Raw genomic sequence first — 17,105 nt, 5'->3', positions numbered from 1 at the left:
CAGTCTAATACCTTTAATATGCCACCTTTTTAATTATAGATATTGGCTGGAGGTAAAACCGACCCTGCTTTACTTCCATGCAGTACACATCTCACTCTACAACCTTCCAGCTTCTAGGCAGAAGTCTTATTAAAAGTGCCTATTTCTCCAGGATCCTTGTAGCAGCACCTTGTAGCAGTGTGAAGTGCGAATTGTTTGACCAGTTCTCCATTCTCCTGTTTGTCACAGGGGAAGCTGCCTCGGACCAAGCCAGACCATTGACCCATTTCCTCAATGTTTTCTACACTGACTGGCAGAGACTGTCCCCCACGATGCTGCGAGCTGAACCGGGGAGGATCTTCTGCTATACCTTCCGGAAGGGCGTTGGGTATATTATATAAACACACACGGCGAAGCCCACAAGAAGGACACCATCACTCATAACCACCTGAGTTATTTTATTACCGAGCTTTTTTCCAAGTCAAACGTCTACTGGGGGTTCCCCACGTCCAACCCCTTTCTGTACAAGGATCCCTTGAAGGAAGCGGGTTCGGAGGCGCCGGGCCAGTTGCCTCGTAGTGAGCTGTAAGGGCAGCCTCGCTGGCTCTGTCCGATGTGGAGGTTACAAGCAAGAAGGAGAAAGGGGGAAAGGGGCAAAAAAAGGCTACAGCGGGTACAGTACTTTAAAACCCCGCTCAATGTTCCCAGGCCTGGTTTCTAAAAATGCTTCAGTCAATAAATTACAATAAATAGAACCGAGGGATCCAGTCCTGCCCCCCTTCCAGTCCTCTGAGTCCCTCACAGCTCCGGATATGCACCCCCTCCTCCCGCGGCAGCGCAGTAGTAAGCGGCGGCAGAGTTCGCATCCGAGGCCTCGTGGCTCGCGTAGGGAGGGCAGCCGAAGGGCAGATACTGCTCAAACTCGGCGCGGTCCACGTCGGCCAGTAGCTCCACGTCATGCGGGGGAAGGTGCTCCAAGCCGACAGCGGTGTCTCCTCGACGGCAGGGTTGCTGCTGCTGCTGCTGCTGCACGGAATCCTGAGCAGAGGTGTAGGCGGCCACGGGAGCAGCGAAGCGGGCGCGGAAAAACCCGGCGCTGCTGCCCGCAGGGGCGCCGTTGCAAGGGTATTCGGCCCCGGGGGGCGTCGGGTAGCCGTAGGGCCCCAGCAGGCAGCCGCCTTCGTCGGGCTGGTGAGGAGGGAAAAAGGCGGGCTCCGCGCAGGCGCCGCTCTGAGACTCGGGCTCTGGGGTGGGCAAGTTGTAGCTCCCGAAATGGGCGCCCAAAGCAGTCAGTGGGAGAGGCGCACAGTCCCGGTAGTGAAAGTTCCCGCCGGCGTAGCCCGGCTGCTCGGGATACGGGAGGCCCAGCCCCTCGCAGCCGCTGCCCGCGTCCATGGACAGCCCCAGCTGGTGCTGCGGGTGGTGCTGGTGCTGGTGCTGCTGCTGCACGGGGAGGAAACCGCTCCCGCCTTCTGCCGCGCCATCGCCGCGCTTGAGGCGCTTCACCTGCTTCCTCCGCCGCGGCCGGTATTTGTAATTGGGGTGGTCGCGCATGTGCTGCAGCCGCAGCCGCTCCGCCTCCTCCACGAAGGGTCTCTTCTCCTCCTGGGTCAGCGCTCGCCACGACTGGCCTGTCAGCGCGAGGAGAGAAGGGAAAAAGAAGGTTTCAAACAGGCGCCCACAATTAAGCCTCGGCGGCTGCCTGTCATCCCCCCCCCCCAAAAAAACCTCCACACTGTGCCCTCAGGCGTTTCCCGCTTTGGCGCTTCCCTCAGCCAAGCAGGAAAACAAGTCAATTGACAACGCAGTCCTCACATTGAAGTTAATCCCATACAGTGCTCACCCCAAACCTCGGAACACTCTTTGCCTGTTGGCGTTTTCTCGCCTTGGCGCGGACTTTCCCTCAGGCAAGAAAAAAGTCAACTGACAGTCCTAGCAATGCCTACTCAGAAATTGATTCCATGCTCCAAGGTAAATGGGGATAAGACTACAGCACAAACCATTGCCTCCCACACCACCTCACAGCCCTCTTGGGGATGGGCAATCTGTGGCCCTTCAGGTGTTTCTGGATTCCCAGCTCCCATCAGCGTGAAGCAACCATTGCTCAAGGGTGATCGGAGCTGGGGTCCAGCAACTTCCGATAGGCCACAGGTTTCCACGCTCTGCTCAGCAGGGTGTAGGTCAGAGGGATGCACCTTCGTGGATGCACCTCTTCGGAGCCGGGCCGGTTTGTTCTGGCTTTTCGGGGGGATTTCAGGCTGCAGTGAGGTAGCCAACATTTGTGACACTTTTATCCAGGCTCAAAACAAGTGCAGACCCTTCGGGAGTCGAGGTGGCAGAGGACTACGTATGTGGATAAACCACGGCAGCTGGGCGGCCTCTTCGCGCCCCAAACCCAGCAGCTCATTGCGAAAAAACGCAGGCCAGTCGTCCTCCCGGTTGCGAAAGAGTATTTCCCATCCCGTTCCCCGCGCCAAAAAAGGCACGTCGAATTATAGCAATGGAAATAATTTATGTCGCTGGAATCCAAATCTTTGATGTCAAACCTTCCATTAACTCTGTCGAGGTTTAAACCATTTCAGCCCTCCTGATACCAAGCTGCCCCTCTTAGCCAAACCTTTGAAACTCCCTCGTGCCCACCCTGCCTGCGTGGTGGGCGGGATCGAGGGCGAGAGCGGCCTGGGACAATTCCCTGCTCTGTCCCGTGCGCTCCAAGCTCCAAAGTTATTCCTCCGCGTGGCCGAGCCAGCTTTCAAGAGAAGGAAGGGGCCTTGCGGAGATGGCAGTTGCTTTGGGGTGTGCTCTCGCGCATAAAGGCAAACTCCTAGGGGTCGACGTCCCTTTGGCGCCCCCAATAAAATATTTGAGGGGGCCGCCCCCCCCCCCGTTGATGGGCATTGCCTTTCACATGGTGTGCATGCCCACGATTATGCAGGCAAGGGCTTACCTGCCCCCCCCCCATATTTTATTCAAGTTGACACATCTGCTTTCGCGCAGCTACTTGGATTTTCTTCCAAGGCAGCATGCGTGGGATTGTGCGGTTACTCTGTTGTAGGTAACAACAGCAAGGTCTATGGACTTTCTTTGACATTGGCATCTTACAACCTCCCCGCCCCGTGCCTGTTGCCAAGCCTCCCGGGCACTTACCCAGCATCTTGCTGAGCTCGGCGTTGTGCAGATCCGGGTTCTGCTGCGCCAGCCGCTTGCGCTCGTCCTTGGCCCAGACCATGAAGGCGTTCATGGGGCGGCGGATGCGCGCTTCCCCTTTGGCCCGGCCCGGGCCGCCTTGCTGGCCTGCATCGGCGGCCGCCTCGCCCTTGCCCTTGCCCTCGGCCATCGGGCTCAGCGACTCTGCCCACGGACACTGCATCATGAGCGGAGGAGGGAGCGAGCACCGTCCTTGCGCCTGGTCGTCGCTGCTGGCGTATCCAGCATCGGGGCTGCTCATTGCCACGCCGCTCCGCCGGACCCACCCGCTCCTTGCCCTCTGTCCTCTTCCTGGCGCCCCCACAAGGCAAATCGGGATGGCTCGCTGGAAGGAACGCTTGGGAGAGACTCCTAGCGACACTCAGGCAGTCCGCGCTGGCTCTCGACTAGCTGGCAGCCGTCACCGCGCGGCTTCGTTTAAACTGAGCCCGGGCCAATCGGCTTCGTGGGCGGGGCCGGAGACCGTCGCAGCGGGCGAGCAGAGGACCAGTTCCATCTGCAATTCACCTGTATGGGAGCTGGCCAGGAGTAACCTTTCCAGCGACAAGTGGATTTTTCCATGACTTGGGGCTACGTGGAAGTAAATTCCATTGAGATCAATGGGATCTACTTTCAAGTTAAGGGCGATTGGGCTCGGAATGAGAGGGACCAGAAGGTGACTCGTTAAAGGTGACAGACGAGGATGTTTTTGCTTGGGATCACGCTATTTAAGTAGTTTGTTTTTATGGGAGGGAAAATGAACCACTTTCGACCTATTTTATCTGTTTCCTGTCTGCTGGACGTGTTTTCTAGACAGGAAATGTCATTGGTAAATCTGATGGAAGAAATACATTTTGAGAGCCGGCTTTAATAAGTGCATTTATAATATTTAAGCGTTACATTTGTACATGATACGTTATCGTGTATCATAATTCGTTAAGTTTTTGTATCGCATGGGTACACGCACACAAATGATGGATTCTAATAAAATACTGTATATATTTTGTAAATGCAAGTATCATACTTATTACGGATAACTATGCTCTAAATGTACTTCTTTTGTTTCTCAAACTGCTGCTGATGCTTCAGTTGGTATAATTAATTTAGAGTACTTGAACTTTAACTGGTTCATTTCCGATTATTTCAACAGCAGGAACTCAAGCACGTTTTAAGGGGTTTAAGTTTTTTCACACTTAAGGGATTTCTAATATTTCAGCACAATATTATGCAATGTGTTTTTTTACAATGTACATTAATGCACAAAATGAACAGGAGTACCACCTAATACTTTTAACATGCTTTTAACCTTGTAACCTGCTCTGCGACTTGCTGGTGAAGGGCAGGTAATGAATTTAATCATCATCGTCATAATCACACCACCTGCCAAACCTCTATTGTTAACTCAACATTTCACGTTTATGTAGGGGGTAATGAAAATCTAGGACACTTGCTTCAAAGAACCGGAAGTAAACGGTACTGATTCCAGCGAAAAGGACTCCCAAGTGTAACTGTAGGTTAGTATTTACGTTAGTAGGTGATGCTATTAAACGCACTGATGCTTACATGCTTTGAATTTGCATCTAATTTTTTTTTCCTGAAATCAGTGGTACTTATTTCAGCGTAGTACTGTACCTTCATTCGTAAATACCCTTACTGGAAAATAAGCTCCACAGCTGGACTTGCTTCCGAGTAAGCATGTATTGAGTTTCGCTACAAGGCGTGGGATGTCAGTCTTTGGGCAGCTTCAGCCAAAACCAACATTCAGGTGAACGTAGTCGCTCCTTGGCTTAACTCAGCTTCACCAACTTGCGCTTCCTGCGGAATGCAATTAGTTGTTTTTCTTTGACCATTCAGTTATTTTTCTTTGACTATATCGTAAAGGTTCCCCCTGATCCTGAAGCCATTCCGAGTTTAGTGTTTAGAATCGAGATTCCCAGGATCACCTGGATGTGAGTCAGCCTGGTTACTTTGGATCCAAGCTGTGGGTCAAAACGCCGCTGGATTGTATTTTGCAAAATTCCAGAGTGAAAATAATTCGTGGATCAAGATCCCTGAGATACTGTGCAGTTAGGCTTATATACTTTGAACTTTAAATTTATTTATTTTATTTAGAACCCCAAAGTTATGTTTTTTGCCTCTGAGAAGAAACGAAACTCTCTTGAAATGGTGATGATACTTTCTGTCTCATCTTGTTAGCCATTACCTTGGAAACTCTTCGGGATTCCCCGTCAAAATATTTATTCCGCTTGATAGCGGGACCACGCCATGCACAACCTCAGGAAAGCGCAGAGCGCCTGAGTGCTATGTTAGGAAAGTATATTTGACCCTGGGGCAGACGTTACAGAAACAGCTTCAGAGGAAACAGATTGCTTCTCTGTGGGACATTTACATTGCGCTAGAGAGCCTTCAGCCCCGCATCCCACGACATCTGCGTAAACTGCGATCCACAAACAACTGAGGCCATATTGTTTGCAGTTCAGACCGATGTGAAGTCAAGGGAGTTGTTGCATTTTAGAGCATTTTTTAAATTTGTTATTTTACTAGCAGCGAAGTGCATTGGGTCCCTTCCATGTGCGAGACATGCGCTCCGGGGGATCGATCCAGCAGTCCCTTGTCTCTAACCCGACTGTTGGAAGGTTCTCTGAAGAACCTCAGCATTCTCCTTACACCGAGTCAGACCATTACATCGCCTTTAGGGACTTGAGTTTTTTGTTTCGTTTTGTTTTCGAAAAGCAAGTTCAGGCCACAGCAAATTTTCCGTTCCAGATTCAGCGCCCTAGAATGAAAGGCAGAGAAAGGCGTGTTTCGAACCCGTCTCAAAACTTTCGAGTGAACTCTTGGAAGATCCTCTGGGAATTGAAGGATCTGGCGTGACAGAAGGGGATGCGGATCTCGGGAGAGGTTGTGTGCGCGCACCCCCCCCCCAAGACCCGCAGATCCCTCGCACCGGTTTATGTGCAACAACCTGGCCGAAACCGGCACCGCAAACCTATTCGCTCCTGTGCTCCGACCCTGGATACGCGACTGCAGAAATTAAATCCCGCAGCAATCGCGATCGGCATTGGCTGCCCCTTGCCAAGCACCGTCCAGTTTCGTTGCGTTGGGCTAGTGCTGCCTGCATTTCACTCCAAAGGAGTGACGCCCGGAGTAAGACCAGTGGGATCTGAGTGTGTGCTGCCCAATTTGGGAAAGTCCCCACGTGCTCCTCGTAACCCAAGCCCCGAAAAGTGCTGCTGCTGCTGTGTCTCCTCTCGGCCCGGGATCCCGTGTTTCCCTTGGCCCCCAGAGCCGGCGGGCGGGGGCTCCCATTGGGGACCAAGTGACCTTTTCAACTCGCGGCGCTGGAGCAGGGAGAGCGAGCGCCCTTAGCTCAGAGACGCCGCCTTTCTATTTCCACCGTTTTCCCATGCGCGGCGTTGAATGGCTGCGGATCGGCCCGCCACGTTATCAGAGCCGGCCACAAATGCCACATGAAAAGCAGCAAACATCCGCAGGGCTTCCTGCAAGGCTCGCTGGCTCGCAAGACAAGCTGGAGGGAAGAAAGGGAAGGTGGGTGGGTGGCCTCCGCACCGGGGCGGGGGGGGGGGGGGGTGCGCCTATATATCACAGCACACATTTCTCGGGACAATATTCGACGCAATGTGCTGCATACACACATGCATATGTAACAGAGACAATACCGCCTGTGCTCATTCATAGTGTGAGAGAGTGAGATGGGGGGGGGGGAGGAGTCCGCTCCTGCAACAGACTTGCTGCCGAATAAGTATATTTATGTTGTGATCGTTTCTATGGAACAGTATTTCCATATGAACTGGACTTGCAAAACTGCCAGTAAAAGCAGGAGGGTAATAAAATAGTATGGGGAGAAACACCCACTGTGAACCCGACAATGACAGTTGTTCTTGTGCTTTAACACTGTCACTGATTTCCCCATTGACAGCAGCAATCTTGACAGGAAATCTGTCAGTGACTATCAGAACCACTTTTCACTTCTCCCTCCATCACCCCTGAGCTAAACTAAACTCTTCTAATTAGCCGCCTAAGCTTCTAATTAGTGGAGTAGACTTTGCTCTTAACACACTGTTGAAGTTGTAATTCACAGTTGTTTGGAAGTACTTGTATAACATGCGAAGTTCATTTTCTTATAAAAGCGGAGGGTAAAAGAAATAAGCTAACATAATTATATGTATACCTACTTAAAAGTGACATCTTAATGATTTCGGTGGGGCTTACACTCTAGTTGATTTCAATGTGGCCTAGGACTGCAATGTGGTTTGTGGGCTGCAATCCACAAACCAGAACAGACTTCAGCAATCTCAGATTTGACAGACAGCCAGGGCACAATCCACAGTTTCTTACACCCAAACCCCCAAACATGCTGAGTGTTTATTTATTCTATTTTATATCCTGCCCTCCTTCCAAGGAATTCAAGGCAGGGTGCTTGGTTGTTCCTTTCCCTAATAGTGTTCTTACAACAACCCTGTGAAATTAAGACCAGTCCTAGTCTGACACTACATCACACTGGCTACCTAAGTCATAAAGAGTTTAGAATTGGGGTGGTATTCATCAATGTCTGTGGAACTGTGTGATATCTATGTACCTATGTATCATGCTTATGCAGAAGACGAACTCAGTGATTCAGTGGGGTTTACACTCAAGATGCATATGACTGAGGACAGCAGCACTGACCATTTCTAGGTCTGTGCAATCTGATGTGGTACAAGAGAGAGAGAAAGAGACCATGGTGTTCAATATGGTTTAGGATTACTGCTCCAAAGCAAAATTATTATTTTTAAAGAAAATAACATAGCTGGAGCTAAACATGTTTTAATCCAGGGGTAGCTAAACAATAGTCCTCTGGATTTTGCTGGACTATAACTCCCATCTTCCCCAGCCAGCATGCCCAATGGTCAGGGAGTATGGGAGTTGCTGTGCAACAAGAGAAGACAGACCACAGGTGGCCACCTCTGTTTTAATATGAAGTCAGTTGAAACTTATTCCAAAGTAAATGAGTTTTGAATTACAGCCATGAAGTATATACATATTTACTCAGAAGTAAGGTAAAGGTAAAGGGACCCCTGACCATTAGGTCCAGTCATGTCCGACTCTGGGGTTGCGGTGCTCATCTCACATTACTGGCCGAGGGAGCCGGCGTACAGCTTCCAGGTCATGTGGCCAGCATGACAAAGCCGCTTCTGGCGAACCAGAGCAGCGCACAGAAATGTTGTTTACCTTCCCGCCAGAGCGGTACCTGTTTATCTACTTGTACTTTGACATGCTTTCGAACTGCTAGGTTGGCAGGAGCTGGGACTGAGCAACGGGAGCTCACCCCGTTGCAGGGATTTGAACCGCCGACCTTCTGATCAGCAAGCCCTAGGCTCAGTGGTTTAACCCACCGCCACCCGCATCCCTCAGTGTTACTCAGAAGTAACACAGCATTAATAGGGATTACCTTCACTGAAACATGTTAGAATTTGGTTGCGTATTTTTACTTATTTCAGGATCTATATGCCAATCGCCATTTGAAGAATGTCTGGACAGTTTAAAGAAATACCAAAGGCTAGGAATGAGAGGAAAGAAAATGGCATCTCCAATACAGTGTTATTTTTTGAGAAATCTGGGGATGGAGGATGGCATAATATGATCCCTGACCATTAGCCATGCTCAGTGGGGCAGATGAGAGCCAGAATCCATCAACATCTGGAGCGTCCCATGTCACCTACTCTTACACTAGCACAAAGTCCACAGACTTCCTCATGATGTGACTAGTCCAAATCTATGGCTAGTATCTTGCTAAGTTACACTCAGAACAGATCCACTGAAATTAATGCCCATTAATTTCAGTGGATCTGTTCTGAGTATGACTAGTACTAGACACGAACCCATGCTTCTTCATAGCCTTACTTTGTAAAATGTTGGTGAATTTCATCTCAATTTAATGCCAAGAAGTAGTCCACAATATCAGAGTTCTGCTTAGCAATAGGTTATTTGTTCAGAAATCCAAAATCTGGCTTCTCAACTCCAGATGGGTGCAGCAGCATGGCATTATTCACTGGTGAGCAAAATTAATTCTGCATATGTTCAGAGGTGCTCTCTTTAAGACAATTTCAGATATTTTGGGACCGAGAAGTGGCACAGTAGATAGATCACAGGACTCAGTGCTGTTGATTCTTGCCTCAGATTAAGCCCGCAGAACAGACTGATATTGATCTAGTTGTCGGGTAATTAATGTTTGGTTCTGTGTAAAAAATTGTTCCCTGGCCTGATTGATTGGGGATGGAAAAACTCCACTCTGCTTCTTGAAGTATTAGTGTCTTTCAGATCAACAGATTTCCTTTGAAACTTGTTTGCTGAAGGGAGGGGAGTCAGACAAGAGTTAGCTCTTGGAGCCACATCCAGAAAAGGGGAATTTTTTTAAAAATGGGAGAGGTTGCTAATACCACCTTAAAAAAAGATTGTTCTCAGCTGCCTACACTAATACAAGTTTAAAAAAACTTTAGTTGAAGCATAATACAGAGAAATCAGGGGAAAATAAGGAGAAAATGGGCATACAAAGTATGTATATTTTTATATAGATGTGTTTAATTTTCCATATGTGAAACACGGAAAACAAAGCCGACATACCAAACAAAAGTAACAGCTATAGAAAAGAGAGACTGTAAGTAGTATGTTAAGCCATTTCTTAAATTGCTTCTGTCAGTGTATATGGGTGAATAACCAATATGGCTGTAACCAAATGATATGATCTTGGGGAGTCGTGATAGATAGTATGTATGTGTATGTGTGGTTGTAAATGTATAAATGTGTATATGTGGCTGTAAATGTGGAATGGCATTCAATTTCGTTGTACTATGTACAATGACAATAAAGTATCTATCTATCTATCTATCTATCTATCTATCTGTCTATCAACTATCTATCTATCATCTATATCTATCTATCTATCTATCTATCTATCTATCTATCTATCTATCTATCTATCTATCTATCTATCTATTATCTTGTTTCATAACACAACTTCTCCATTTTTCAATAAATAAATTATTGGGTTGTCTGCCTTTCCCAACTCTCACTACATATGCTAATTTTACCATGTGAGCCAAATCCCACACTTTGAGTATTCAATCTAACACAGAGATTTGTGACTTTTTTTCCAGTTGTAGCATATTGCTTTGCAGGCAGCTGTTAATATATCAAGTGTATTGTCAATTTTATATCCACTTGTAAGACTGGCTCCTCAATATATCCAAACATTGTATCAATGGTTCAACTGTTAATTCATACTCTGTTCTAAGTTTAATTTCATTTTCTATAATTCTTCAGAAGATGTATGTCAAGCCGGTTTTAAGAGGGAGACAAAATAATCAGAAACTGTTTCACCTCCCTCAGTTGAGAGGCATTTTGTGCATCAGTTAAGCTAAAAACTTCCCAGTTCTAATTTGCAGATCGTTTGTGCAATCTTATTTTGTGCTCTTATAAATACAGTTAGGATGGACTCACTATTCCCATGGACTCACAAAGGAGAAATAGTGACTTACTTCCAAGTTGAAGCAGTTCTGGTCAAGTAATGGTAAGAGGAAAACTGTGAAAGTTGCCCTCACCCACACCTGAAGTTTGTGCATCTCATCAAAGAACAGATAAGTGAGGCACCCCAATTCAAAGTGTTGGTCACATACAGGTATATATACCTTCCAATCCCTAGGACTGGCTGGGCAGGCTTTCATCCCAATACCTTCTTTTATGGAAATCAAATCCACAGGTACTTGGGACAGGACTTCCTCAGTGGTGGTGCCACAATTCTAGAACTGTTTATAATTTTTGATGGGTGTAGCAATTTTGCACTCTGTTTATATGCTGTTGAATTAAAGTCAGATAGGGTTTTAGACGTGGGTGGCGCTGTGGGTTAAACCACAGAGCCTAGGGCTTGCTGATCAGAAGGTCAGCGGTTCAAATCCCCATGACGGGGTGAGCTCCCGTTGCTCAGTCCCAGCTCCTGCCAACCTAGCAGTTCAAAAGCACGTCAAAGTGCAAGTAGATAAATAGGTACCACTCTGACAGGAAGGTAAACGGTGTTTCTGTGCGCTGCTCTGGTTCGCCAGAAGCGGCTTTGTCATGCTGGCCACATGACCCGGAGGCTGTACGCCGGCTCCCTTGGCCAGTAATGCGAGATGAGCGCCACAACCCCAGAGTCGGACGCTGGACCTAATGGTCAGGGGTCCCTTTACCTTTACCTAGGGTTTTAGATGTTTTTGTTGATTGGGGGGGGGGGAAGAGATCCTTCAAGCTTTTAAAGAAAAAACTGCTCATACAGTTTATAAATAAATAAAATTTCAAACGGACATATTATACATAAGTGCTGATTAACTCATCTACCTGATAAACAGCTTTGAGGCAGAATAGAACTTTTCCCCTGTCTCAACTACAGACATGAACATAAATCCTGTCCACGGCACTGGCACCAGCTGCAATCTGGTAGCCTCCCAAGGAAGATCACAAAGTGTTCAAGGTTATGCTTTAAGCCAGAATCAATAAACCTCTCCCAGTTTCTTCACTGTACAACTTGTACTGACTAATTATATGAACAGGTTGATGAATTATAAAAAGTTAACTTGTAAGATCAAAATTTGCAACCACTGGAGTATTGAAAATTGCCACTTGAACACACAGTGCTTACATTTTCAAACAGGATACGTATGGAGATATGCAAACACTGTTTATGGATATTTACCAGAATATCATTCACACACACACACACACACACACACACACACAGAGTCAGGGATAACCTATTATTTGACCTGCTGCTCTGGATGTGTCATCTGTCCTGCCGATTGGCTTCGCCTGATGGCTGCTGGTATTCCTGTTCTAGCTGCCACATTTTGACAGATATAACCAGGATCATCAGGCCACCCAAAACACCAGTGAAAAATGTACTGATGTGAGGGAGAAGGGAGGGGAAGAGAGCGTGCTGCTTGACATGATCATCAGAGAAATCTGATGGAAGAATGGCTGCTTGTTGAAGAGGAATGTTCCTCACAGGTTCTGTCATAGGATGGGAACCTTTTGGGAGGTCAAAACTCGAGGCTGAGTATACAGTGGTACCTTGGAAGTCAAACGGAACCCGTTCCGGAAGTCCGTTCGACTTCCAAAACATTTGGAAACCAAGGCGCAGTTTCCGATTGGCTGCATGAAGTTCCTGCAGCCAATCGGAAGCCATGGAAGCCGTGTTGGACATTTGGGTTCCAAATAACGTTCACAAACCAGAACACTTACTTCTGTGTTTGCAGCCTTCAGGAGCCAAAACGTTTGACTTGCAAGGCATTTGGGATCCAAGGTACGACTGTATTTAGGTTTGCCATATTTCAAACAGTGAAAATCCGGACAAAGTGTTTTTTTTTGGGGGGGGGGGCAAATTTGCAACAACAAAAAATGGAAGTTGTTGAGCTTCTTTAAAGGAAAATCTTTAAAAATGACACTGCCGACATGGGTTACCATATGTCTGGATTTCCCCAGACATTTTTAGTGATTTTTGCCTGGACACTGCTTCTGACTGCAGTATTCCAGATATGTATGGAAAATTCTGGAAATATGTCAACCCTAAGAATATTACATAGATTAACAAGCTCACAATCCAGTCCTATCCATGTTTACTCAGAAGTGTGTTTCACTATATTCAATGTGTCTTACTCCCTAGCAAATTTGTTTAGGGCTCTCAGTCTACAAATAGTAAACTAAAATATGTCACTTCAAAAGTAAGTCCCGTTTTATGCCCGTAAAGTAAGTCCTTAGGGCAGGGTTTTGAGCCTGACCAAACCTCTGAATGTAGGTTCCATTTCTTAAATCAATGGGACTTCCAAATAAACACACTGTTTAGATCAAACTAAACTGATGCTAAATACCCCCATTCTGACAAGTAGGTAATTGTGTGAGCCACTCAATCAACATTTCTTGCTTGGTTTTTTGGGATGCCAACTCTACAATTCTATGAGTATATGATATGTAATAGGCATGGGATAGGTAGAACACATTCCTCTCTGACTGCCCAACACCATTATCCTCTGGAATAATTTTACATTTTTAGTCAAGAGAATGGTTTGGACCAAGAGAGAGCTCAGTTAAAACTTAAGCAATATCCAGCTTGGTGATGCCATTAGAGGATCATAAAGCTATTCAGGTCTGTAAAACTATCTGCAGTGTCATTTGGAAGAACCAGCTAATCCTCTCCTGTGGTAGTACTTTCTGAAGGGAGATTTCACGGAAATTTCCTTAAGTGTTCAAGAAGCCGTTTCCATCTTCATGAAGCTCCTGTTGGAGACAGCCCTATAGAAAAGAAAAACACAGCTTGGATTGGGGTTGGCTACATTTACTAAAAAATATGAAGTATTATTATTAATATCATTAAGCTTTTCAAAGAAATCTTGTCTTCCAAAATGACTCAAATAGTAAGGTGAAGGGCAAGGCAGGCACTTTAAAAGACAAACCATATCTGGGAAGGAGAGTGGAGTCTAAGAGGACACAAAATTTGACCTTGCTAATTTAAATGTATAGAAGTAACGACTATAAAGGAAACAGAATATGAAGCTCTCACCACAATGGGTAAGGCTGTGCCCAGGTAGCCTGTGTACCTGCTCAGTCTGCTGTCCAGAAGCCAGCTAGGCAATTTCAAGGTTTCCCCACTCTTTTTTTTTAGGACTTGGACCACACGGCCCTTTAAATAGAGGAGAATGCTTTCAGACATAGGGCTGTCCTCTATAAAGTAGGACACTCAACTTCCCTAGTGATTGGGAAAGGTCAATAAGCACACCCTCTCCCCCAAAGTTTATGATTAGGACTACATTTGCTTTCACGGCAGTTGTGTGCCCATAGTATGAGATCTTCCCTGCTTTCTTCAGGAAGCAGCCCTATTAGTTTTCTGTGGGAAATTTGTAGTACAATACTGAAACGTGGATTTTCTTGAAAACACAACAACCATTGCATGCAAGAGCAGTCCTAATTCTCCAAGAAACCTCCATCTGGAATCACCCCAATACTGCTAAATACCATGACCACAATTCTGCAGCTTTGAAATGTGTGCTTAGCCTAAGAGATGGAGGGGGGCTTAAGGACTGTCTTCTCTGATGAGAAAAGTTCAACATAACCTGCCCTGCCCCCCAACATCCCTGTGTACAAAGCAATTCGCTCCCGCAGAAGAAAAGCCTTCTTTTTAGATTGTCTGGCCATGATGGGGAAATAAGTCCTGCTGAATGTAAAGCTGGTCTCAGCTGTAAGGGAGGAATTTTGTGGGGAGAGAGCACATGGGAGCATCAGAGGTCTGTGCAACTTTGGGAGACATGACTTTGTTCGGAGATAGCAAAGTCCACAACCTCTGATCCCTTTAGTACTAAAAATACGACTGGATTTGACCCAAATAGGTTCTTCACCTTTCAACATTTATCTCCACTGAAACTAATATGCTCTCTTTTATTATCTATTTTCTACTTCAAAGCTGGGCACTTTGTGGCTTAAATGATACTGTGGACAAATATATTAATACTTTTATTTGTACAATAAAAATAGAAATATATGTGAACTTTAAAATAATTGTAATTTTTGTGTATGAGAGAGAGACAACAAATCAGACTGGCATAAGAAACAAAATACTGAAAATCTGGGATGCCAGAATAATGGAAAACAGAGTATTTTTATTCCCATGTGTCAGGATGGCTTTACTGCTGGAAGAATTGGGGTGACTGCTCCAGGTATTGAAGGCGCCCCCTCATATGAGTTACAGTATTTCAAAGCCAACCTATGGTGCGGGCTGAGGCCTTTTCCCAGGCTCTGAGAATGGGAGGGTCAACCAAACAGGAAGTGGCCTGCTCACAGTGCAAGACACTGTTAAGTACGGTACTCAAATGGTAATAATAGCCAATGTACATAGAAATGAACAGGGAACTGGGGGTACATATCCCACACTAAGCTTAAGATCATCCCTTATCATACACCCTTCACCTCTATGTAATGTCATATAATTGCAACCAATCCAATTCTTGTTTGGGGCGTAAGAAACCATCAAGCTTTTAGGGTGGCCAAAACTTATTGTGGAGTGCACACATCTAGTTAGAACTTAAGAAGAGCCCTGTTGGATCATGCCAAAGGCCATGTAGTCCAGTATTTCTCACTCTCCCCACTTCTGATCTCTAGCAACTGGAATCCAGAGGCATAATTCCTCTGATAATGGGAGGTAGAACATAGCCATTGTGGCAATGTGTCATTGATAGCCTTGTCCTCCATTAATCAGTCTAATCCTCTTTTAGACAAATCCAAGCTGGTGTAGGTTGCCATATTTCAAAAATAAAGCTTTTTTTTTTAAAGAGACCCACCCAAATTGTTGAACCTACCCACCCCAAAGGTGATTTTAAGCTTTTGGAGCCATTTGCGCTGCTGCTTCCATCACGTTGCCATATATTCGATTTGGCAAAATTTTCCCCGGTGCCATTTTTACCCCCCCCCCCAACCAGGAATTTCCCTGATGTTTGGCAAGCCTAAATTGGTGACCAACACTATCTCTTCTGAGAGAAAGTTCTTTCTCAGCATCACCTACTTCAGTGAGGTGTTGTGAGGATAAAATGGGGAGAGGTTTATACGTGGAATGAAAGAATGAATGGATTACAATTGAGAGCCCTGAGCTAATGTGTGACTTTCCACCTAGCACCAACGCATAGCAATGCACTGTCTAGCTCTAGCATCTTACTGTGGCAGTAGCCCTACAGGTATGTGTGCACCTTTAGGTGAGTCATAGCCCACCTGGAGCATCCCCGACCTTGCTGTCTGTTCTCAACTTAGCAAATTGTTTTTTAAATCTTTATCAATAAATCCATTTTCTGTAAAAACTCTGATCCTAGCTCTCATACTACACTTTGCTATCTAGGACAAAGATTCTAACACTCTCCACTTTGTGTTCCCTCTTGATTTGTTAAAATGTGCCAGCTTCTTAGCCAGATGAATAGCAGCCTGTCCTCCAGCAGATCAGAACTAGGGCTTCAAAGGGAAGGTTGGCCAAGCACCTGGATGAAATCCCAAGCTTCCTCACCTGCCACCATTAAGGACCTCCCTTGAACATGGCATAATCAGATCCCCAGAGATGTGTATCCTAAGCAAGCATGGCAACAAAGACTTGGTACCCAATTGCTTGATTGGGGCAAAAGCATTTGGAATCAGGTATAAATGATCTTAAATATGAATGAATTATAAATATGTCTGTAAATTTGTCATTAAAAAAATGAAGTTGAAAACTCTTAATAAAACGTACAACAGGGCTGTTTCCAATATACCTTTTAAGGATGATAACTTTTGACACCCTGAGTCTTCTGCCTCCCTGCTTTTTCTTTTCATGGGCTTTGTCATAATATTTGCCTGTTGGTTTTGAAGGCATTAAAGTGATAAAAGCAGTGCTGGGGTAGCTGCCTTGTGACATTTTAACCTAAGTTCAAAGCATCTCTTACAGTGCAGACCCCTAGGTGAAGCTTTGATGTTTTTACCCTGATCCACTCCATAATTTGCCATTGTCCTGGATGTTTACTTTGATGAGTGTTTTTTTTTTTTTTTGCAAGAATACGAAGACATGACAGAATAATTTAAGCACAATCCTCTGTGCTTAGATACTTGAAAAAGTTTATCTGGGAACAGGCATGTACCTAAGCATAAAACTTCAAGGACAATACATGTACAAACAATTTAATTCCATCTTTTTATATGTGTGCTCAAAGTATTGCCACATCTTGATGGTTTGTTTTGGAAAAGCATATGTCATCGTGGCAATCCACTTTGACTTATATTAATGGTGCAATCCCATAATGTCTACTTAAATATAATACCCATTGAGGTCAACAGAATGTACTTACAAATAAGTGTGTATAGGATTGCAGTCTTAAAACACTTGCACTCAGCATTTCTGTTTTAAA

General features: G+C 45.7%; 1 protein-coding gene across 1 annotated transcript; it reads right to left on the bottom strand.

The window, feature by feature from the left end:
* Positions 1 to 432: 432 nt before the first annotated feature.
* On the bottom strand, positions 433 to 3,854 carry SOX17 (SRY-box transcription factor 17). Its single transcript, XM_033155214.1, has 2 exons — positions 3,127 to 3,854; positions 433 to 1,610 (listed from the first exon to the last, which is right to left on the bottom strand). The coding sequence occupies exons 1-2, from the start codon at positions 3,425 to 3,427 to the stop codon at positions 778 to 780; spliced, it is 1,134 nt and encodes a 377-aa protein (XP_033011105.1). The 5' UTR covers positions 3,428 to 3,854; the 3' UTR covers positions 433 to 777.
* Between the last annotated feature and the right edge of the window lie 13,251 nt (positions 3,855 to 17,105).

This window comes from Lacerta agilis, chromosome 7 (genome assembly GCF_009819535.1).
Source record: "Lacerta agilis isolate rLacAgi1 chromosome 7, rLacAgi1.pri, whole genome shotgun sequence".
Classification (NCBI taxonomy): Eukaryota; Metazoa; Chordata; class Lepidosauria; order Squamata; family Lacertidae; genus Lacerta; species Lacerta agilis.
This window is presented reverse-complemented; position numbering and strand designations above follow the sequence as displayed.

What these genes read in the sequence shown, in the direction of transcription:
- SOX17 (XM_033155214.1), bottom strand. Translation starts at nt 3,427, where the DNA reads ATGAGCAGCCCCGATGCTGGATACGCCAGCAGCGACGACCAGGCGCAA. An exon ending in CGAGCTCAGCAAGATGCTGG is followed by an intron (nt 1,611 to 3,126) that starts GTAAGTGCCCGG and finishes TCGCGCTGACAG; the next exon opens with GCCAGTCGTGGCGAGCGCTG.